This window comes from Strix uralensis, chromosome 4 (assembly GCF_047716275.1).
Source record: "Strix uralensis isolate ZFMK-TIS-50842 chromosome 4, bStrUra1, whole genome shotgun sequence".
In the NCBI taxonomy this organism is placed as follows: Eukaryota; Metazoa; Chordata; class Aves; order Strigiformes; family Strigidae; genus Strix; species Strix uralensis.
The window spans coordinates 44,867,630-44,892,383 of record NC_133975.1 but is presented as its reverse complement, the minus strand read 5'-3'; the positions used below and the strand labels follow the sequence as shown (position 1 = coordinate 44,892,383).

At 36.6% G+C, this 24,754-nt stretch overlaps 1 protein-coding gene across 13 annotated transcripts in view; it reads left to right on the top strand.

Moving 5' to 3' along the window:
• Positions 1–24,454, top strand: part of KLHL2 (kelch like family member 2) — a 62,731-nt gene extending 38,277 nt beyond the window's left edge. For 7 of the 13 annotated variants that reach the window (XM_074866535.1, XM_074866543.1, XM_074866531.1 and 4 more), the window contains 10 exons: positions 11,455–11,564; positions 12,973–13,089; positions 14,075–14,224; positions 15,184–15,301; positions 15,944–16,141; positions 16,904–17,005; positions 17,923–18,051; positions 22,245–22,385; positions 22,548–22,691; positions 23,340–24,454. In XM_074866535.1, coding sequence (XP_074722636.1) covers positions 11,455–11,564; positions 12,973–13,089; positions 14,075–14,224; positions 15,184–15,301; positions 15,944–16,141; positions 16,904–17,005; positions 17,923–18,051; positions 22,245–22,385; positions 22,548–22,691; positions 23,340–23,368 — 1,238 coding nt within the window. In that variant the 3' untranslated portion in view covers positions 23,369–24,454. The other 6 variants (XM_074866533.1, XM_074866532.1, XM_074866534.1 and 3 more) reach the window with 6 other exon arrangements.
• The last annotated feature ends 300 nt before the right edge of the window (positions 24,455–24,754 follow it).

Genomic DNA, 24,754 nt, shown 5'->3' with positions numbered 1-24,754 from the left:
CTCCCTGGAAGTGTTTAAGGCCAGGTTGGATGGGACTTTGAGCAACCTGGTGTAGTGGCAGGGGGGTTGGAACTAGATGATCTTTAAGGTCCCTTCCAAACCAAACCATTCTATGATTCTATGAAAAAAGCTGAACCAAACTTTAAGATAGGTGCAAACAGTCTGAAGTGAATCCAAGGAAGTCTAACATGAATATATTAAGAAAACAGGCTGATCTATGACAAAGACTGTGAGAGAAGGGAGTCCTTTCAGTCAAGAAACTAAAGGGCTAGGAGGATGAAAAGGAATGAATAAGCTTAACTTGTGAGGTATTTTTAAAGTCGTTTCAGATATTAAGGAAAAATCTAACTCTAAAAGTAACACAGAGCAGGTAAGCTGTCTGTGGAAGTTATGGACTCTCCACTGTTAGGCAACTTTAGAAAAACTGATTAGACTAACTTTTGATTTAGGTTGATCTAAATCATGCCTATGTGCAAAACTAGATGATTTTAAGTTCTTTCTAGCTTACATTTGTACGATTCTGTGAAGGCTAAAATCCCTTTTTTTTTCTTTATATTCAAAATACATTTTCTGCTGTTGGAAACTGATATACATGTAGTTTCAGACAGTGTATTACTAAATGGATAATTTTTAACATAATGGATTAAGACCTTGTTTGACTGCTCTTGATGCCAAAAAGGTTGCAAAATTTAGATTACTAAAAAGCAAACAAAACATTGTGTAAGTTTGTAGCATAACACTGTAACCAAAACTAAGGCTTTTAATTTGTTCAGGTAGCAATGATCTTACTGTCCTTTTGTGTGTAGAGTGCCTTGGGGACTTGATGTTTGAGTTGAGACACAAGATGTTACATTGAGGAATTACTTTTTAATGGAAGTTTTTGTAGTGAACAAAACCACTTCTTTTATAGGGCTTAAGTTACTAGTCAGCAAAGTAGTATATTTTGATTAGAGCCTGGGCAGCGAACATTCGGAGAGTAGGACAAATTTATTTGGAAATTCAGAAGTCATGGGTTGTCAGAGGTTGAGAGTGACTCTTGGGTATGCCTCCTAACATGCAGCTTGCACTGTCTGCCTGGTCACAGATCTTTTCCTGTCTTTTCAGTGTATCTTGGATGTTTCATTTTTACTTCAGGTTCAGCAAAACTGAATTGCTTTCTGTCTAAACATTTTTCCTTTCTTCCTGTATTATTCTGTCACTGGTGACTTCAGTGTTGTTCTGGTCATTCAGGTTCTCAAACCTGACAACTTTAACTCTCCTCCGCCATTTACTCTCAACTACTCAGTTGTGTGTTCCTCTGTTTTGTTTCTTCCTTCCCTACCAAATCTGTTCTACGTCATGTTTCCCTTTTGCTGCAATGTAAATCTATCTCTGCCATAACTTCCTCTCTGTCTGCTAAGGTAATTTTACTACTCTTGCAATATTGCCTTTCCCCCGAATCAAATTCCAGCCTCTCATCCTTGACTTTTCCAGTTCAGCAGAATTACCCTCACTTGATTCTTTTATTTCGTATCTCTCTCTACTACTTTTGTGCTTGGAACTAACCTTCTCTTTCCTCTGTAATCAAACCATCTTCCATTTCAGTCAAATTCCTCCAGAAAGCACTTTCTTTGTCTATGCTTCCTTTTTTGTCACTGGATTCTTGGAGTCCTGCTGGCCTGTACCATGAGCTGCCAGCTCAACTCCTACTGTGTTTTTGCCATATCTGTGTGGTGAATTTTAAAGCAATGCACACTCTGTTCTTACTCTTAAGATAAATATGCTGTGCATAGTCAGAGTGTGAGCTACTTCATTGCATTGCACTCTCTGTGCTGCATTCCTTAATCCTTAGCACTCTGTCAGGCTTAGTACGAGAGCAATAAAGAAAAGAGAATTAAAAACTAAATATCCTGATAAGGCTGCAGAAAAATTTCATATGCTTCTATTGCTTTTCATAACTTTTTGAAAATGTACAGTGACCAATTAGCATCATTAACAATTAGTACAGAGTTAAAACTGAAGATTTCCCTGAAATAGAACACTAAGTGCTTCAATTCATATGTCTAGGTTCAAATAATAGGCCTTTTATTATCTTGAATAAGTTTAGACCTCATAAAAAGAAGGATTTTGATGAATGCATTCAGTTGCCTTAATTCCTAGAAATTCTGTTTTCCAGTATAGATTTTTTTTTTTACCCACTTCCAGGAGATTATAGTATTTCTATCAAGAATGGATGTTTCAGGAAAAAACATAAATGCAGCAAACTCATATTAGGTGTCTGTCAACAGAATCCTTGGTTACTGTGTTAAGTGTGAAACTGAGGTATACAAATCAATCATACTCAGATGTTTTTAATCTAGTGAAATTGTATTCAAATTATTTATATATCAATTTTTAAAAATTCAAAAGCTATTCAGGTTGTTTTTGAAAGTACTAGCTTTGTAATGCATACCTTACTGGAGAAGTTCTAATGTGTATGTGTTACAGATGCTCTCAAATAAATAGCCAACCACCAAACATAAAAAAATTAATTATTAATACAGTTAACTAGCTCTCCATAAATTACGGGTTCGAATGTCTGTGAGGAGAACAGAACAACTTTTTAGGGTTTAATGGCAACCCAAAATGCAGAACGAAGCCCCACTCCCTAGGGTTTAACAGCAACCCAGAACGCTTTATCACTCACCTGATAAGTGAGGGCTCTCAACCTTGAGGACCTCCTCAGGGCAGTGTCCCGACCCAAGGCACCTTAAGGAATTTCCTTGGGCAGCATCCCAACCCAAGGGGAGAGTCCTCAACCACAGCGTGCTGCTCCAGGGGACAAGCTCAAAATGGCTCCCCCAAGGGGACTTTATTTATACCCAGGCCAAATCTGACCTGTAGTCAATAGTGGCTCCCATTGGCCAAAGGTCCCGACTACCACGAGGCCTTGAGAACAAAGGCAGTCAGGAGCTGCCACACTTCAGCAGCCAAGAAGCTCTGCTTTCATTGGGCGGGTGCACCTGCCACAGTATGTGACTGAATGACTTTGTGATAACTGTATTTAGACTATTATACAAAAAGTTTAATTAAAACTTTTTGTCTTTGAGTAATATAATATCAAATCCAAAAAGCTATCATATTTTTGACCTTTTCTGCAATAGGAAGCAACGTATACATTTATTAACTAGAGTTAATATTCAGATATTTAATATTTTAGGGAACACATTTTTGATATAGCTGTTGTTTAATATTGAATTCGTTTTTCCAACTTCTATTCTGACTATGCCATAATAATTCTAAACTACTTCAGTTACTCCTAAAGAATCTTTGTTCAATTTAGTAGCTGAAGCTAATATTTATATAGATTATTTCCTAGAAATATAAAATCTAACACCCTGGCAAGACCTTGAGTGCAGTATTTGCTAAATGTGTTTGAGAGTACAGGAACTGTGTCCAACTTGTAACCTTCCCTCAGGGCTATTTTGTTCAGGCATCCTTTGCTGTTCTCAGAGACACTCTGCAAGCAGGATACAAATGAGTGAAAATGAGAAGGAAGCTATTTGCTGGTCCTTGCCGGGACTTGCAAGTTACTAGGCTGAGCAGTGGCATGCTCAGTACTCCTGGTAAAAGCACCCAGGGAGGAAGAGTTGGCATTCATTTCTCCTTGCTCATCAGTCTTGCTGGATTTGTCTGCTGATTCCCTGTTTTCTTCTGCACAGTTTTATACCTTTTCAGGTCAATGTTTTTCCTCTTGAATTTTCAAGCTTCTTATTGCCTGTATCTCAGCCATCATAGCTTCTTTTTCCCCCTGTTCTTATCTCAAATGGCTCTTTGTACTTTGTCAGGCTTTTTCTTACAACTGAACAAGTCTTCTCAAAAGTCTGAACCAAAGATATGTGGCTGTGCCATGTCAGAATTAGGCCTTGTGTCACAGACAGCTGAACTCCCAGAGGCAGACATTTTGGGATTAAGGCTTCAAAAACTAGAATAAGTACAGAAGAGGATTATTAGATTAAAAAAATCACTGAAAATATTTGTCTGCTAGAGAAAATGAAAAGCATTTGGATGTTTAACTTCTCCCAGTCTTTATTTTGTTATGCTTGCTATTATGTTTAGGAAAAAGAGGCAGGGAGATACTTTTGCTAATAGACAATGGTAGCATAAAAACAAATGGATGCTGATGTAGATCTGAAGTTATTAGAAAAGTGAAACTCTGGAACTTCCTTCCAGTGGGAGTAGAAACCCCACCTTCATTAAAACTGGAGCTTCATAATTCTGTGGTGGGGTTGGTCCTCCTGTAGCAGAGTGTGAAATTTCTGTAGTTTAGGATACTTATTTATATGCATCTATGATGCCTGTGGAGAGATCTGAAAATAGTGGGCAATTCATAGAGATTACTTGGAATGACCTTCTGTTGCAGTTCAACTTTGAGATGCTACCTGTTCTTGTGATGTTCTAGAAAGCAACCCTTCTCTAGGTCTTGTTACACTTGCACAGTCAGGGGCTGCGTACAGCTGAGGCCTCTCATCCTTCTTGTGTGAGGATTCCTATAGAGAGTATGTGGCATGAGTGCTGGTAGTCTGCCCTCAGTTTTAGTTTGGGATACATTATACATAGTCTTGAAGGATGTTCACAAAATAAAAATGTTTCCTGGAATAGGGTGTGTTTTATAGTTGTCATAATGTTATGTACAACCTGAAGATAGATCAGTAAAGCCTTTTAATGAAGAGGGGTATGCCATTTCGGACTAGAAAGACACTTGCTGAGTGCTTAGGCCTTGACATATTTCTTAGCTGTGACCAAAGAATAGTAATATACTTCCACTCACTGCATAGGCTGGTGCGGGGTTTGGAAACATTGGATTACCTGTGGAATAAGTGTCTTTTGAGGATGAGCTTTACTCAGCAAACCTTCTTGGCTTTTAGCACCGTGCTGAAGATATGTTGAAGAAACTTTTGTTAGGGGATCTTAGGATGTGTTGTGAAGCGGGGATTGCACTTAACTGTGGGATACAGCGTTCTCGATTCTGGTGCTCTGCTTTTAAAACTTTGAGCCCTGACTAGACTTGGAAGCATGCATGTGTACGTTCGTATGCATGAGATTGAAAGGACATAGTTGAGAGAATCGTTCTTATGATTCTATTCTGAGTAGCAGTGTCTGTTGCTACATTGCTGTTACCTTGGCTGCTATGAATTTCATGGTGTTCTCAAAGCAGTTATTTAAGCATAAAATTGACAAGTAAATTTTATATATATATATTTTAAATCTGATTCTGCAATGTATAGCTTCTGCTGGTTCTCCAACTGTGCCAGAGCTTGTGTGTGTCTGTCTATAATAAGGCTGGGTTCCTGCTTGATCAGTGCCTTGTGTTAGGCTATTAGCAAAGAGTTTTTGTCCCAAGCCAAAAAACTACAATGTGTAGTAATTTCAAGAAAGTAGTTTAAAAACTATTTCTTGCTAAATGTTTTTCTTTCATCTGTTTGAGAAATTGTCATTGTTGTTTTAAGTGAATGTAAGGCTCAGATCTTTCCAAGCTCTCATGCTCTCCATTGCTATAAAACAAGACATTATTAGTTTAGAAAGAAGCTACATTTCTGGAAGGTTCCAGCTGGTTTTGTAGCATTATCACATCAGAAAGATTCAGGTACTCCATTTAGTTTATTAAAATAGATATAATCGTCTGTTTTGTGGAATAGAAATAGTTGGTCTAAACCAGACAAAAGACACTTATGACACTCAAGATATTTGATTGTGATGTTTTGTTTCACATCTCATAGACATTGGATTACTGTTATGAAAAGATCTAGGAAATATGAGAATTTTTTTCCCCCCTTCTTCTAGCTGCAGCTTCTGGTACTGATAAGCTCTGGCCATGTTTTTCATACATGTTAATGTGGCTTTGGGAAGATCTGTGGGAGATTTCTGAAAGTGTACAAAATATTAAAAAAGTTTTTGAAAATTAAATTATTAAATGTTATCAGCTGCTGGAACACCTCAAAAAGGTTAGAAAATGACTGAAGCCTATTAATGGTGGAACAGAAATTTAGGCAGTCTTCAACAATGTCATACACATAAAGGAGAATATGGGTTATGATTCTCTGAAAAGTTTTAATCTGAAGGAACTTCAACAGACCTTTGCTTCTGTACTTGTTTATTCTATTTAGTAAAGGCAATTAAGCCAAAGAAGGTCTGACTGTAGGTATATAAATGAGTGAAATAGTGTTTGTGAATTAATCCACAGATGTTTATAGCATAAAATGTGTTGTACAGATTTCAGATGTAGCTTTCCTTCCTATGTAATTGAAAAATATAAAGTTAAGTGTCCATATCTTTATGGCCATCATGACTATATGCCTTTTGGATAGAGTCATTTAGGTTGGAAAAGACCTTTAAGATCGAGTCCAACTGTAAACCTAACACTGCCAAATCCACCACTAAACCATGTCCCTAAGCACCACATCTACATGTTTTTAAATACTTCCAGGGATGGTGACTCAACCATTTCCCTGGGCAGCCTGTTCCAATGCTTGACAACCCTTTCTGTGAATAAATTTTTCCTAATATCCAATCTAAATCCCACCTGGCACAACTTGAGGCTGTTTACTCTTGTCCTATCACTTGTTACTTGGGAGAAGAGACTGACACCCACCTCACTACAACCTCCTTTCAGGTAGTTGTAGAGAGCAATAAGGTCTCCCCTCAGCCTCCTTTTTTTCAGACTAAGCCCCAGTTTCCTCAGCTGCTCTTCATAAGACTTGTCCTCCAGAACCTTCACCAGCTTCATTGCTCTTCTTTGGACATGCTCCAGCACCTCAGTATCTTCTTTGGAGTGAGGGGCCCAAAACTGAACACAGGATTCAATGTGTGGCCTCACTAGCGCTGAGTGCAGGGGGATGATCACTTCCCTAGTCCTGCTGGCTATTTCTGATACAAGCCCAGAGGCTATTGGCCTTCTTGGCCACCTGGGCACACTGCCAGTTCATATTCAGCCAGCTGTCGACCAATACCCCCAGGTCCTTTTCCGCTGCTTTCCAGCCACTCTTTCCCAAGCCTGTAGCGTTGCATGGGGTTGTTGTGACCCAAGTGCAGGAGCCAGCACTTGGCCTTCTCCCACCTCATACAGTTGGCCTTGGCCCATCAATCCAGCCTGTCAAGATCCCTCTGTAGAGCCTTCCTACCCCCAGGCAGATCAACACTCCCACCCAACTTGGTGTTGTCTGCAAACTTACTGAGGGTGCACTCTATCCCATTGTCCAGATCATTGATAAAGATATTAAACAGAACTGGCCCCAGTACTGAGCCCTGGGGGACACCACTTGTGACCGGCCACCAACCGGATTTAACTCCGTTCACCACAACTCTTTGGATCCAGCCATCCAGCCAGTTTTTTATCCAGCAAAGCGTGTGCCCATCCAGGCCATAAGCAGCCAGTTTCGCCAGGAGAATGCTGTGGGAAACAGTGTCAAAGGCCTTACTAAAGTCAAGGTAGACAAATTCACAGCCTTTCCCTCATCCAATAAGCGGGTCACCTTGTCATAGGAGGAGATCAGGTTAGTCAAGCAGGACCTGTCTTTCATAAACCCATGCTGACTGGGCCTGATCATCTGGATGTCCTGTACGTGCCACATGATGGCACTCAGGATGATCTGCTCCATAAGAGGTAGGTCAAGTGCTTACTGCTGCGATGTGTATGTATAATACACATCTCCAGACTTGTAATGAAAAATACCAAAAGGTGGGACGTTTACAGCTCTTATTATCTTCCTGTGCTCTCCATGCTGGCACCGTTTATTGTACTTCCAAACATTTTCTTAGTATACCCCTTCAGGTTGTTAAGAACTTCCCTTTTGTCTTTTTAGTTTGTCCCTGAAGCTTCCCATCCTACTGGTACAGGGCAGACAAGGACAGTTCTTTAGCTGTTCAGATAGAAACGGTCTCTATCTGTTGCGAAAATGTGAAAATCTGTTTTTCATATGCAATTGGAACAGATATTTTAGAAGTGTCCTAAAATGGAAGGGATTTTTTTTTTTCAAAGGCAGATTTTAGTTTTAATAATACAGAAGTAGGATTCTACTTGCTTAGGAAGTGGGAATTTGGGAGCCAAGCCTCTGCAGCTACTAAGCCAGCTTGTTTCCAGGCTGCCTGACTCTGGAGCCAGCTGGCTTCAGTGCTTGGGTAAAGTGGCAAGAAGTGGGGCAGGATTCCAATACAAATTTGTCAAAGTTGCACACTGTGGAAAATTCTGATTTGGAAAAAATAAGTATTTTATTCTCTCATGAAAAATTCCAGCCTGATGGTTCTACCTGTTTGCTTATCTAGGAGATGTTCATGAAGATAGTTGCATGTTACCTAATGCAACAAATAAAAACCAAGCTAGTTTGAGATTTTGCAGGGGACAGATGCATGAAACATTTTATCATATTGTAAGTTTCATGATGTTTGATGTTAGTATCTCCTGATTATCAAAGCTTTCAGGATGTGAGCAATAGTATGGAATAATACAAATCCTAATCCAGAAGGGGGAAAAAAAAAAACAAAACCAATACTATTTTTCTCTCAGTTATTGGGAAAGGAGGATCTAAGTGGGATTTTTGGAACTCTTCGTACAGAATCATATTATTTCAAAGATGCTGATAACCATATTAAAAGGAAGCAGAAAGTTTGCATTTCATAAGCATATAGTTTTATATATAATAAAATAATGCCTTCTGTCTTAACACTTGAATAGCTTTAGATAAATTGCCGTTGGCAGATTTAAGTGGTGTTTTTGCATTTCCTTGTTCTTTTTCAGTTTCTAATTATTTTGAATAATCCATTTAGCTGTAATTTCAGTTGGCTTCTGCCAAAAGGTTATCTATCAATCATTTAGGATGGTCTCCTTGACAACAAGAGATCTGGTTCTTAAGAGACAAGGGATTTCACCTTACCTCTTTTTTTGATGAATAAAATTTATATAGCAATCTAGTTTCCTATTTCTCTTTTTTCTGTAATTCATTCAGCTGAGGATTCATTTTCAGGTATTGCTTGAGGACCTGAGCTTTCAGATATTGACTGAGTAGTTTGTTTTAATGTCTTCTTTTTTTTCCACTCTTTCTTCTCTTGGCCATGTGCCTTATTTTATGCTTTAAGCACAGACTCTGACATCTGGTAAAATTGTCTTAGTTTTTGTTCAGGTACTGTCTGTTTTTTTCAGATATCTTTCTACAGTTGTTCTCCTAGCACGAAAAGAGAAGACAGCCTCAATTTATTGTATTACTTTGAAAATTCTCAACTTTTACTCTTCTGCTTTAGAGGCTAGATCTCTTTCTATTTAGAGCATGCCATAAAACAAAATCAACTTTTAAAAAGCAAGGCTTTTGTATATGAGTCTATAAGATCAACTGGGTATTTCTAGTTTATGAAGTGTATTCTGTTGGCTGTGATACACTGTTGGATCAGCTTTCTTGAGGGAAAGATGAACAAGGCACCTGAACCTCAGATTTGTTTGAGGTTTAGATGAGTGTTGCCTCCCCTTTCTGCTTGCTTCCTAACTCAGCCTCTGAGTACAGTCAGTCAGGCTGCTTTGTGGCACTGTCACTTGAAATTTTGAGTTTATCATAAAACTAACTTATGCAAATTACCTTTCTCGATTTCTGTTTACCATATGCAAATAGTAAAATTAATCAGATACTTATTTCAATAAGTGTACCTCAGAAAATTCTACTTCAGCTTAAACTGCATATTTGTAGCCTGAACAGCAAACATAAGACATAAAGATTTGTAAGGAGTGGAAAAGTAATGGTTGTGTTACAAAAATCAATAGTACTTCTTCTCATCCTTTCTCTCCCATTGCCTGAAATATGGCAGAAAACACTATGCATCCATCATAAGAGAATGCTGCAGAATTGGAGGGACTTGTAGTGATGATGACTGCATGAATAAAGAGGCTGGTAGGATGAGGGACTGAAAAGGCGAGGACTGTCTACTTTAAATAGAGATGAAGGCTGAAAAGGAATATAGAATAATGAATGATTTTGAGTAGTCAGGTTGCAGCTTTCCCTATCATCATATTCAGTATTAGAACATAGGAATATTAATTGGAAACTGATTAATGGTAAACTAGGTCTTAAATTTAGATGTGGAGCTTTTTGTTCAGTGATACTGTGGCATTATTACTGTAGGAAGGTATTAAAGTCAACAATTTAACAGGATTTAAGGGGACTAGACTGTATCTCACTAAACTCAACGTTTAGTAAAATGTGGTTAAGGTAAAATATCCTTCTGTCTACAAATCTCTAATCTTTCATGGTTATAGTAAGACCTTTATGGGAGGAGGTTTTATTATACTTTTCATACATATTCTTGAACTTTTGTCTGAAGCAATTTGTGTTGCCCATTTCAAGGAACAGGATGCCAAACTAGATAAAAGACAAGAATTATACTGTGTTAAATTTATCTTTTTATGCTCTCTAATCTTTATTATAGTGCAGAAAAAGCTGTTGTACTGTGCAAAGTTGACCTGAAAAATTTAGACTTCTTGATCTGGAAGCATTCAGCATTCTTCAACTTTTTTGAACAGCTTAAGACAGTTTGTCAAACACAGAGTCTTAACTATAGTAGCACTAGTGGAGTGATAGAAAAGTCTTTAAAAAGTTCTTTAGTTTGAATATGTTTGATGACCTTTTTTCACTTGTTCTAATTTTTAGTGAATTCTTAAATTCCCAGTAACAGTTGTCCTTTCTAACTTCTGTTAAGAATAGCTGAAGAGGGGAAAAATAAGAGTTAACTGGAAGGAGCTACTTTTTAAGCAATTGAATGGCTAAAAAAGCAATATTAAGGAAGGGAGAGGACAACTGAATAACTGAATGACAACTTGATAAATGGCTCTACAACCAAAACATTGAATTTTGTCAGTTTTGATTACTTTAAGTTGAGGCATTAAAAAAAGAGGAAAAGCTACACATCTTATACACATTGTAGAGATTGTGATATGTCATATTTTTATGACCTTGGAGAAGCTCTGAGAGGTGCAACAGGATCCAGACCTGTTTAATTTGACCTACATTAGAGTGCAAAACTGATAGATAGTTTTAATGAATCAGCCATTGTTCATGTTGAACTGCAGATTTAAAACATGTTTGTCAGCAGTGTAGAGGGCATATTCTTTTTCTGGAATTTTTTTTTGCTGTATTTATGTGTACGAAGATAGCAAAGTGATATTTAAGTAATTGTCAAGGACAAGTACTGAGATGAAGCAATGATGAAAACGTTAATTTTGATATGATTGCTTCTGTTAGTATAGTGTGTTTTAATATTTCAATTATTTTCAAGAATCTTTAAACTCTGTGAGACTAAGCTTTTACCTATGTAAAATGTTTTAATGTATTGCTTCTAGATATAACAAAATAGCATGCATATTGACTTGTTTTCCTCTATTTTTCCTCTGCTGCTTTAATGCTTGTTTTGGGATACACTTAGCACTGTATGTTAGAGTACTACTTTTCCTCCAAACAGAACAGCACTTTTCTGATGTCGTACTTAGTGAAGAATACCTCAATCTTGGTGTAGAGCAGGTGTGCAGTCTTATATCCAGTGACAAACTCACAATTGCCTCAGAAGAGAAGGTAAGACCATCTGTATCCCAGTATTCTTTTTATCATTTGGGTGAGAGAGCTCTTGCTGCTCTTGTACGCTTGTTTGGGTGCGTTCTTTGTTTCCTCAGTGAAATTAGGCATGTATTGTGCTCATGTTTAAAGGATTTTTCCCCACAGTGTTAACAATTTTTCCCAAAAGTCTTGTCTGTCTGATGTTGAAAATTAATCTCAACTCTTAAAAATCCTAAAATGGTATTAAAATCACATAACTCTTCGTTCTTTGAAAATATGGAAACTAAAATAAATGGAAATTCCTCCACATTTTCAAGCAGAACACATGCTGTGAGTCACATACACAGGAGTTTGGTTTACCAAGGTATAAATAACTCAGAAATAGTAGTTTGAAGAGCAAGTATATGCTATCTAACTTTTAACATCAGCAGTCCCACAAAGGTGTTAAAACTCTGTATGTAATATGTGGGCTGTTTAGCCTAACTGAACAGATGTGGGTTGCAAAGGAGATGGCTATAGCTTGGTATAACCAAACTTGAGTTTAAATACGTGTTGGCTCACCTTTAGCTAGATCTCATTCTTTTAAAGGTATTTTTGAAACTCTGTGATCTTCAGTGAGCCCAGTTCACCTCTTTAAACCTCTAATGGTTTTCAGGTTGTAGATGTATTCATTTTGAATCCAGTTGTGATCAATTTAAAATATGTTGGTTTTCTTTTTTCCAAGAAGTATATAGCTGTACTAACACCTGTGTTCAAGTGAGGCTAAACTGTATTCAAAAGCATGTTTGAATGCTGATTTGTATGGCTAGGTAATGTTTTGTGTTAAAACCTTTTTGAAACTTTGAATCTAGGAACTATCTGCTTAAACTGCAACTAGGAAAGTCATGTTGCCGTGCCTATAATACCCTGAAGGTCGGGTTTTGTCACTTTGATTTTGATACATGTGATGTATAATTAAGGTTTTAATGCTCTAGTGTATGATGAGCTGCTGTGCCATAGAGGAGAAACTAGGCTTGGGATTGCTTCTCCTAGTAAGACTCAGTGACAATAAATCATTTGAATGATGATGTGGCAGGTCGATTTCCAAGAAAGGAGAAGTATGAGGATTGTAATATCCCTGCTGCTGTGTTTGTTTACCTAGTTTTATTGGATTTTCAGTATCAAGGAAATTATTGTGTGCATTTTGTCAATGTAGTGTAGCTATCCTTGAAACACCAGTAGAGGAGTGATATAAAGAGACTGGCTACTGCATTTTCAGAATTTTGTAGTGGGTAAATATGAAAATAATGGGAGCTGTCACTGCTGTTGACTTTTCTCATGTTAGGAATTTTAATATAAGCAAAAAACTGTTTTTGAAGGCACACTGATATTTTCATACTACTGAATTTGTAAGTCAAGGGACTCGCATTTGTTTGTTTCCTGGAAGGTATTTGAAGCAGTGATAGCGTGGGTAAACCATGACAAAGATGTAAGGCAGGAGCTAATGGCACGCCTGATGGAGCATGTTCGGCTACCTTTGCTTTCCCGTGAATATTTAGTTCAGGTAAGCAAAAATGAATACTAATTTTTCTGCATGTGAACATTTCAGCTTATTTTTTTAATGCTAGATGGATAATTTTAAATTTAAACAACAGTGTAATGTAGTGTGTTACTGATAGTAAAAATAAACAGACAGCCACCATTACATATGCATGTGCATACACACACACAGAGGATATCATATACAAGTTATTTATCTGTTTGGCTGACTACTTGTCATGCTACACTAGTAATTTGAATGATTTAATTTGCTGAGAACAGGTTAGCTTTCATTTTTAATATGATATTTGATACTACACTTCTTTTTGTAAGTGAATTTTAGGTTTCAGAATTGAATCTATTGTTTAAGTTGGTTAGGACTTGCTGGTAAAGGAAACAATTCTTTACCTGGTTCAGATATAATATATCTTTTCAAATTTTATAAGATCATTTTGAATGTTTAGGTGTCAGCTCAAGTATTTAAGATTGAAAACATCAGTTCACTATTAGCATTGTTTAATAGGTGTAGTAGCATGTTGGTAGGTGTTTGTTTTAGAAATTCTGGTTTTGTGATATGAATTTCCTGCACTTCATGTGGGTTGTCTTTTCGGTTGTTTTTTGGGTGTCTTGTGGGTTTTTGTGTTTTGTTTTGCTGTTGTGGTTTCTTATTGTTGTGGGATGGTTTATTAGTTTGTTAAATTATTCTCCCTCCCCCCAAAGTGTTCTGTACTCTCTGTATTTGAAAAGTCAAGAAGTGTGCTTCAAGAAATTATTTACCTTGCCTAACACTGTTTCTTCTGCTTACTAGTTAGGAGAATCAGCATTTTTTTCAATGACTGCATATTGCCATCACATAAATTTGTGTCTAACTGTGGTTAAATTTCAGTCTAAAAAATCAGAGTAATCTGCATTTGTGTGATATAACACAGGCTTTATTACATTTCAGATTGTTATTTGTGTTTTACTTCCTTAACATGCTCAGACCTTGTTAAACTTCTATTAATAAACAGAGAGTTGAAGAAGAAATATTGGTTAAGAACAGCAGTGCTTGTAAAGATTACCTCATTGAAGCTATGAAGTATCACTTGCTGCCAACTGAGCAACGAGCATTGATGAAAAGCACTCGGACAAAACTGAGAACACCTGCTAGCCTTCCAAAAGTAAGAGCCTTATTTTTCCAATGTACTTATTTCTTCAAACTATATTTTAACAAATTTCTTGAGAACATGACCATCACTTGGGGTGTTCCACTAAAAATTTTCATACCAGAATTATTTATCACAAAAAAATAACAAGTGATTAGCTTTCTACTCCATACTACTTGTGATACAGATGTTTTAGTCTCCCACCCTCCCTACATCCTGTCTGTGTAGTGTTGTCCTGTGTTGTGCCTTCCCCCTGTGACCCGCTCCCCCCCCCCCCCCCCCCCCCAAAAAAAAAAAGGGTTTTTAGTAAGTTCTTCAGCATTTGAGAAATATACAAATATAGGCCTGGTGTTAGAGAGGAGGTAATCATGTTTCTTTTAAAAAAAACCCTAACAAAGACCGATGCTTCCAAGTTTGGGCATTTGTTCAATTTTTAGCTAAATATAGTCTTTTGTTCATTTTAGAAGAAGAAAACAGAACATCAGATATTATCTTCTTTCCAGTGAAGTAAAGAAGTTTTCTCATAGCATGGCAACTGCAGTATTGGAATAGGAGATTCCATTCAGCAGGTTTAGCACATTTCTCTCAAAGGAATCAGATGAGGCTGTTCTGTGATGGATGGTCATAGTTCCACTGAACATCATAGACGCCGAATTCTCTTATCTGAGATCAGAGTAGGATGTGAAGATACAGCAAGATCTGCCCCATTCATGGGAGCTCCACCTAGACTCTAACTGCTTCCTGCATTTCTATCTCAGAAATTTCCTCTGTACAATGATTACAAATTGCATGTGTGTTTAAAAAAAAAAAAAAAAGAATTTTACCTATTTTGCAAGACTCAGATTTCTTATTTTAGGAGAACCATCCTTGAATTAGTTCTTGTACAGAAGCTTGTTTTATTTTTAACACTTTTTGATCTTTCAGGTGCTCTCATATAGGCAAACAATTAATTAATATTTTTATCTCCCTTTTAGTTGATGATGGTAGTTGGAGGACAGGCACCAAAGGCAATTCGCAGTGTTGAATGCTATGATTTTAAAGAAGAGCGCTGGCATCAGGTGGCTGAATTGCCTTCCAGAAGATGTAGAGCAGGTAAATGATGCTTAATTTTTTTGTTGTGGTTGGCAATGGTTCAGAATTTAGGTGTCTGCAGAAAGCATTGTATATTCTTTGGAACAGTACTTAAGATATTTATCTGAGAAGGGCTAAGCCTTGACTTCAGTGATCATTCTTAAAATTCAAATTACTAGCTAATCTGGAACAATACAAGCTTGATAACTTGATCTTAATTTGTGCTTCTGTTTCCAATCTCTAGAATAAATTGCTTTACTGTGTCCCATAGACACAGAGGATAAAGAAATTTAAATATTACTGCATTATAGTAATGAGTAATTTTACAATTAAAATACCCTATTATTATTAAATGAGGTTAAGAATGTGACGAAGTGACCAATTGATACTAAAAATGTGATCTTAAAGCAGCTGATATATCTGAGCAAGAAGGAATTCAGCAAGCATGATATTCAGAAGTGTCAGCTATTAGTAACAAAAAGTGTCAGAACTTCTGGTGCTTAATCTGAATGAAGTGTGGCTTTATGACACTGTCAGAAGCCTGATAGTGTAGTGAGTACTGTAAATTGTGTCAAGTATCTGCTTACTTAGGACAGTACGGAATACAATTAATTGACGAAGAGACTAAAATGATCATCTTTCCTCCCTGTTTCGCTGCTCTAGGAATGGTGTACATGGGAGGCATGGTTTATGCTGTTGGTGGTTTCAATGGTTCTTTGAGAGTTCGCACAGTAGATTCCTATGATCCAGTGAAGGACCAGTGGACAAGTGTTGCCAATATGCAAGACAGGAGAAGCACACTGGGAGCAGCTGTATTAAATGGCCTTCTTTATGCTGTGGGAGGATTTGATGGGAGTACAGGTAGTTTTGCCTTTATATGCTGCTGATTAGCTTTGACTACTCTTGATGTAATTGTATCAAATTTGAACGTCTCTTTCCTGGAAGCTGTGATGAAACCAAGCATAAGGGTAGCCTGGCATCTTGTGGTGTTGAATGTGCTTTAGTGTTCACATCCTTCTACCTGAACAATGGACTGTTTGCTCCTGTCTCAGAGTTTAGGCTTAATGACTAGTGAATCTTTGACAAGTTCCCTTTCAGTATTCCTTCTGTAGTCATACAGTCCTTAACTCATGGAAGATGTAAGCAGAAAAATTATCTGTCCCTTTTGTCCTGTTTGCATATGAGGTGTATCTTTGCATTTTGACATATTGTAAATAGGATTACAAACAGCTTTTTCTGACCTGTGAAGCGGCTTTGGACATAACACTGTTCATTCTCTTCACAGATGCATTAAACCATTTGTGCAGAGATGATCTTTTTCCTTAATAACTATTACTGAAGCATATGTAAGAGAGAGTGAATTAATTAAAAGGAAAAAAATAATCCAGGGAAGAATTTTTCAGAGTTCCACAAAAGCTTTTATTAATTTGCTTGTTTTCAGACACCAAGAATGGGTTGACTGTAATTGGCTATCTAAAGGACATCAGTTGTGCCTTTTGCACAGTAACTAATAGTCCTTAAAATGAAATAATCTGATTTTTCAGATATGAAGAATTTTCTGGAAGGTAGACAGTATGTTCCACCTAGACTTATAGAGAAAATAATGTTATATTGTCTTCATAGGTTTATCATCAGTTGAAGTTTACAACTTAAAGACTAATGAGTGGTTTCATGTAGCTCCAATGAACACAAGAAGAAGTAGTGTTGGTGTAGGTGTTGTTGGAGGTAAGTTGACAAATGATATTAAAAAGAAGAGGGGGGGAATGTAATCTTTTACCCTCCTACCTTTTCTCTCTTTTCAAACATACTTCAGATTCATCTTTTTGTTCAACCTTGTAATTCAAATGGTATGAACAATACATAATTGTTCTACTTGGTTTTGACCAGCTTTTTTTAGCATAGTTGTTCTAAATTTCTTTTCAGACCTTCAGTTGTGCCTGGGACCAACTAAGGAAAAGCTCGCTAAGCATGCATGCTCTAGGTTAGGCATGTCAGCAAAGCTAGAGAGCCCGATTACTGTGAAGTGATGACCTTATAAATTGGTCTTTAGTGATGTAGCACTGCAGTATTGTTAACTCTGTTACCTGTGGCTGACTTTGCTGGTTGCATGCTGGGGATGATCTCAAGGACACTGCCAGGGAAACTGCTGACTTTCAAGTCAGTTTGGTGGTGAATAGCCTGGATGTCACTTGCACAATGCAGACCTGGGCTTGGCTCTTGAGTGTTTTAACTGCATGGGAACCACTGCTGTTTCTGATCTGAAAATGCAGACTGTACAAATAATTTTCATCTGAATTTTTGATGTTTCTAGGAAGCATATTTGTGAGCTTCCAGTGTTGGACATACTTGAATTAGCTTGGATTTGAACAATTTTTAATTAAAACCAGGGTAAAGTACTTTTGTATTACAGCTAGGCAATTCAAAACCCTTTGACTGACGTTGTTCTTCTTAGATACTGGCTGCCTTTTCCATCCTAAAATGACAAGAACTATAGTGTACTATCTTAAACTGTTCGCAGAATAGAAACTCAATAACTGATTGACGACAGATACTGATTAGTTGCTAGTTCAGAGAACGATGACTTCCCCTCAGCCTTGTACCAGTATAGTCTGTGTGCATTAGAAATTTGGTTACCCTTCTAGGTAAACTGTATGCTGTTGGTGGCTACGATGGGGCATCACGTCAGTGCCTTAGTTCAGTAGAATGCTATGATGCTAATACAAATGAGTGGACCTATGTTGCAGAAATGAGCACTAGACGGAGTGGAGCAGGTGAGTGAACAAGAATCAACTATCCTTGTAAAACAAACAAATTTGTGGTTTTAAAATGTATCTAAAAATATAAAAGGTAAGCTGAAGTCTGAGTTTAATGGAATGTGTTAGTTTTAGACAGCTGATATATTGCAGGTTATAAAACTGTCCTACAGAGTAAGATTCAGTCTGTTAATAATAAATATCTTTCCTTGCTTTTTCATACTTTTCATATTCCTCTTCTTCTCATAATTTCTGCTGCTTTTAACATACAGACTAATATGCATGGATTGTGACAATCAATTTAATATCACCTAAATACTGAAGTATCAAAATCTACATGGCCAGGATGAAAAAAATGTCATTTCTTCAAAGATGTCTCTTTGCCAGTGTAGGGCTGATTTTTCTAATAGCATTTTCAGGTTGACTTTACATGTAAACTGTGACTAGATTTGCACCTCTTTGGAGGACTTGTTCTGCATTTTGATTCACTGCAGGAAACTTTGTCCTTGTTCATTCTTAAGTTTGTATTACTGGTTTCATCCTATTACTTCCACTTATGTACCCTTTGTTTCATCTTCAGTAATTCTTCACATCACCGGGTGTTTACATCCTTTGGATATGTATAGGCTATTACATGTTACCCTTCCATATCGTTTAGCCAAGGTATATCCATTTATTTCTTTATAATCTTAAAAATTCTTTCTTTACTTTTTTTGTGGATTTTTTTTCCTTCTTGTGATTCTGAGTATGTATATTTCTCTTCAAAGACATCAAAAGTGCCTGTGGTATTCTGCTTTTGTTTAATGAAATGATGCTTCCACAGCTTCAAATTGATTTTAGCATTTTCATTATCTATTTATATTATGGACTCATTTACTGTTCACTGTCCTCTATTTGTCTTTTGGTATTTCAGGTTTTTTCAACTTGCAGAAGTTGTTTTATTTCTCTAGATGCGTTCCCATGGACTTTTTCAAGTCAAATTGCATGATACTATTTTTCTGTGTTTATTTTTTTTAGTTAAGTCACTTTTTTGCCAAGTACTCAATGGTGCTTTTTAGCAACAGCCTTCAAAGATCTACTGGCGATTGCATTAATGTGCTTCATAATTGGAAGAGATGTCGCTACAAATAAAACTGGATGGACTTCTAGTATGCTCAGTAGATGATTAACAGTTATGCCAACTTTTCATCTTTCTTTCCATTATTTTTTATTGATTCTGAACAGTTTTTAATCTGTATAATGATGTTTAAATTAAAATTATTTCGAAAGAAATATATTAAAATCATTACTAAAATTAAGATACTTACTTTGTGATACTTCCATTACACCCTTAGAAAATCAGCAAGTAGATATGTCTCTTATTGCTAAAAGTAATGTTTTGATCATGTTTCTAAACTAAAACTGTGATGGAAGCATGATGCGCTATATCTCAAGAAAACATAGTTGTCTTGTGAAACTTTTTGTTAGTCTGTGCATCTTGGAAGTAAATTCTGGATTAAAAACTGGCCAGAGTGGCAGTAAGGGTACTGTTACATACTCCTGTCTAATATTGGCAAGTTTTGAGGAAAATATATTTACATAAATAAATGGACAAATTACAAGTATCTCTATAAAGACAAATAGCGTTGGTGGGTTGTGACAAAGCTTCATTTTGCAATCTGCCTGCACACCCATTTTATCTCAGCTTTTTTTATTTTAAATACTCTGGTTTTGCAAACTACTGTTGTGCTTGTAGCCTATTTATACACTAGATATTTTCAGATTTTTTTTTTTAAATGTTGAATTACTTCTACAACTCTCAAATTTAGTGCCTTAGATACACTAACTACTGGGATCTTTCTGTCCCTCTCCTCCGTCCCCTTGTCCCAAAGTTCAGGACTGTGTTTACTCAACTCTCTGCTGCCTTTTACCTTGTCCTCTGATTAAAAAAAAATTTGGGAGTGGAAAAGTAAATGTAGTCAGTTATTTCAGATTCATATAATTGAGTAAAATAACATACTTCTGTGCCACTCTGTTAAATACATGGAAGATTATATTTGTGCATGGGGGAGGTGGTGGTGTGGTAATGTGAAAATCATGACTATGACTATTGATTGAGCTTGGCTGTAGTGGCCAAATATCCAAAACCACCAGAACTGTTTCAGCTGGCGATCAGTAGTCCTGGTAGTGTATGGGTGCTAACTAAAGAGAATTTTGTTCCTGTATGAAATCTTTGGATCTCTGGTCATCTCAAGGAACTTAAGCCTGTCTCTTCTGTTCCTACTGCTTCAGCTTCATTCAAAAGCAACTTCAGAGGTTAACCCTCAGTTACTCTTCTTTAGTACCAACTGCTGCTCAGTTGATCAATACAGGGACAGATCTGTTTCCAGCAACATATTGGGATGAGGAGCTTCAGATCCAGATATAGGCCATTTGGGAGGGATGAGAGATGTAAGACAGGGTCCTGAAAAATGGGCAGGGAAGAAAAATAACAAAGAAAGGAGAACTCGGAAGACGGCAACAAGAGGATACAGACGGAAGGAGCAAGAAATAAGGTAGGACTTGGAAACTGGGTGTGGGATTAAGGGAAAATGAAGCACCAAAGAGGAACGGAAGACATTATCAAAAATAAGGAACTATCAAAGAAAAAATCTCAGTGTGGCAGGGGGAAAGCTCTACACACTGAAAAGGAAGGTCGGTAACTATACAGAAAGCCTGGGTGGGGGGATTTACATCACATCACATATTTAAACTAAAAATCTTATCCGCCCTCCTAGCTCTGTAATGTTTAATCCTACACAAGATGAATGTTGTATTAGCCTGCCTAATAAAGTGTGATCAGAGTGGGAGAAAGAAAATCTGTCACCCTATACTGTGACATGATAGCAAGAAATAATAGCAATAAAAGGAATTAACTGGGAAGGATGTGGGGAAATGTTAGTAGTGAATATCACTGATAAAGCATTAGATAGCATGATTTATAAAACAGTGTCCTATTAAGCTATTTTTCAGATTTGTAGTACCAATTAACTCTTCCATGTTTTCTTCCCTCTTCATTTAATTATTAGAATCTGTCTTTTTAATAAGAAAATTTAGTTATTTCAGCTATTTCTCCCCATATAGGAATGGCTCTTCCCTACAATATTAGTGATATGTTTTCAAAGATATTTCAGCTGGCTATTGAGGTCTCAGGGTTCTCTTTTTTTTTTTAACCCAGCATTTTTTTTTTCTCTGAAGGACTGAACTGATCTTTTTCATTCATAGTTGCTGTTTCCCTTTATTAATGATTTTAAGCAGTGCCCTTTCCATGGAACCCTTTTAAGAACTATATTTACAAATCTATCTCAGCTTTGAGTTTAATAATCTTAAATGTGACACATTAGATTTCCCAGTGTACTTTCACAGTAGTGTTTTTCTCAGTTGTCTTTATGGTCCATCACTCGTAAGTTGTAATACAAAAAACCTCTACATTTCTGAAATCTATTATGTTTGGGTTCTAATAGTGCATTATAAATTGAGGAATAAACAAAACAGGCCTTCCTTTCTGCTTCCTCTATTACCATCTTTTCAATATGTGCAGCCCAATTAGTAAGTAGATACAGACTAGCTTTATTCCTTCATCCCAAGCTTATAGATTGATAAACTTTTGAAAGGGAAGCCTAGGAGCAAAGGAGTTTCGCAAATCCTGGAGGAGGAAGGTGCTCACTCTAACTGTTTTCTTTTGTTTTATATATATATGTTTACAAGGTGTTCCAACACTTCAGTGGAAGCATCCCTGTTGTATAATGTCTATCCATTCAGCTTTGCTCCTCCGTACTGCACAGTTTTTATGTTCTAAAAATTCACTTACGCTTTATCATCTTGTCAGATTTCCGTTATGCTGGCTGAGCATACTGTCTCATTTACTGTCACTTCTAATTAGTCCTAAATTTCAACAATCCTCATTTTCCCACACATCATTTTTCATCCAAAATTTTCTAAATCTGTTGCAGAACAGCTCTGGTCTTTATATGCTGCAATATGGTAGATGGGCGTGCAAGACATTTTATCAGTGTCTTGCTGTAGTTACTGTCTTTTTGTTTTAATGCATCCTGACCTAAATATTTTCTAAAATAGTTCCTAACATTGACTGGATGGAGGATTTATGTTAGTGGACATAATATTTGTTGTTTCTCCTTCATATCAGTCAAACCATTCTCTGCATAATTTTGAGTATTTTCCTATGTTCGCAGGTGTTGGTGTGTTAAACAATTTATTGTATGCAGTAGGTGGTCATGATGGTCCTTTGGTAAGAAAAAGTGTTGAAGTGTTTGATCCCGTCGCCAGTACGTGGAAGCAGGTTGCAGACATGAACATGTGCAGAAGGAATGCAGGTATACACAACAATTACTTTAAAATAGTGGTAATGTCATTTGGTGTAAATGGTATGTTTCTGTAGTTCTGCTGCTTTCATGATGTTGCAGAATAGAAACCATGCTTTTATGGGGTGAACAAGCCAATTCTGATTTTCATGCTGGTTTCCCATCTTTTTTCAGGTGTTTGTGCTGTAAATGGTCTCTTGTATGTAGTTGGAGGAGATGATGGTTCCTGTAATTTATCAACAGTGGAATATTATAATCCAACAACTGATAAATGGACAGTTGTGTCATCTTGTATGAGTACAGGAAGGAGCTATGCAGGTAATGCACACAGATACTTTTTAACAGACTTTTTACAGTATAACAGCTAGGATAAGAAATTTGATAAAGCATCCAAAGTCCTGTCTAAGGTAAAACCTAAGATACTAGAATGGGTATGAAGAATCTGATGGTACATTTTGAATGATGACTTCAAACAGTTATTCACTACAAGGAAAAAAATGGTATTAAACTGTACTCAAGGGATTTAGCATGTAAGTGGTGAGTCAGAAAGATGATTCCTTTTTTTAACAAGAGATTTGTCTCAATCTACGGGGGTCCAATTCTGAAGTTCTCTTGGGATTTGAAATTTAGAAAACAAGAACTGTTTCAGGAATCTTTTCCTTCAATAATTACAGTTTCTAAAATGAGTTATTTAAGTGAATGTTAAGGATATATTTCACTGATACCAAAATGAAAGTAAACTTGAGTAATGGCAAATTTTTTCAAGTTACAGAAACTTTCCGAACCTTGCACTGATTCAGACAACTTTCTGTCAGAGAGCAATTAGGGAAAATATGAACACTGATGCTGGTGCAGTTTTTTGATGTTATGCTAGTTGCAAGGTATTATATTAAAACTTTATTTTCATATTCTTTTAATTTTTGTTAAATACTACCTAAAGATGTATGCCTTTTTTCCTCACTCTAGGTGTTACAGTTATTGACAAACCATTATGATCAGTAAAAGGATTTTCAACTTGATTATGCACTAGAAGCAGTCTTCAAGTGTATTTGAAGTGACTGAGTATCTAAGCACTTCTCTACTTGTAGCTGCACCTTGAGTCACAGTGGAAGATGTGACTGTCTACAATTACAGATGACAGATGATGAAGATTACTCTAGGTAGAAGCAATGTGTAGGATTATTCTGCGGTTGAGCAGAAGCTGATTGAATTTTTGAAGTCTAGTGGACCATTTTTTTATTGCAAGGTCTTCAAAAAAAAGCCACTTTCATACGAACCGACTTAGGTCAGTCATGACTGAGAAACAGATTGTCAGTGAAGAATGGTGTGTATTCTGGTGAAAGTAAATTTTTGTCTTATTTTTTCCAGAGACTAATAAATATATTTAAAGAAATGAACTGTCAGTCTTCATAGTAGGTATTGAATCCCACCTCAGTAATTCAAGCTGGCATGGGGTAAATTTGTTTCCTTTTATAAAACTTTTGTTACATGACTATACTATGTGCATATGTTTGTGTGAGCATAAGTTGCTTTCTATTGAAATTCTTCAAAACCTGATTTTACTATTTATAATTTGGCACAGTACTTTGAATATGTCAGTACTATGTTGTAAAACAGAGTTGTATTTTTTGATATGTAACAATGCTTAACACTACTAATTCCCACCGAAGGAGATCAGAGATGGTATAACACTTCTTGAACAGGTGTAATTTCAAGATCTTTTTAATAAAAACGTCTGTACTTACGATTTTTTTCTGTTCAATTTTGGTCACATTAGATGTTACTACTTTCTTACCTTTTTATCCAAAAGGTGATTTGGCATGAAAATAATTGAAAATTTATAATGAATGTATGAAATTGCGTTGAACTTGCATGGTACTAAGGCCTATTTATGCGTGTAACCTTAGCTTCTATTAGCTAATATCTGAATATACTGTATGTGGCCATGCTTATAAAGCAGCTCATTTTTATTCATTCTTGGATGGCCTCCTTTTAACATGACCAAAGTTATTGTCGTATCTGAGACATTTTCTTCAAATAAAAGTTTGTATATTGTTTCCTAATGCCAACAAGTCGCTTAAAACCTGTGTTTCTCAATATAAGTCTCAAATCAAACAATCTTGACATCAGTGATTTTTTTTTTTTTGGGGGGGGGGGGGGGGGAAGCTGCTGTTCTAAAGATCTGAATGCAAGCAAATTGAGAAGAATTATTAAGGTCTAGGAACTGGTCATGTAAATATCACTGGTTTGCCACAGGTCTGTTCCTGAAAGCTTTGGTTTTCAATTAGTTAAGGTAGTGGCCACCTTTAAGTCCCAGTAAAACTTTAGAGCTGTGAAATTAGTGTGACAGTTGAGAGTTACGTAATTTTTTTTTTGGCAAA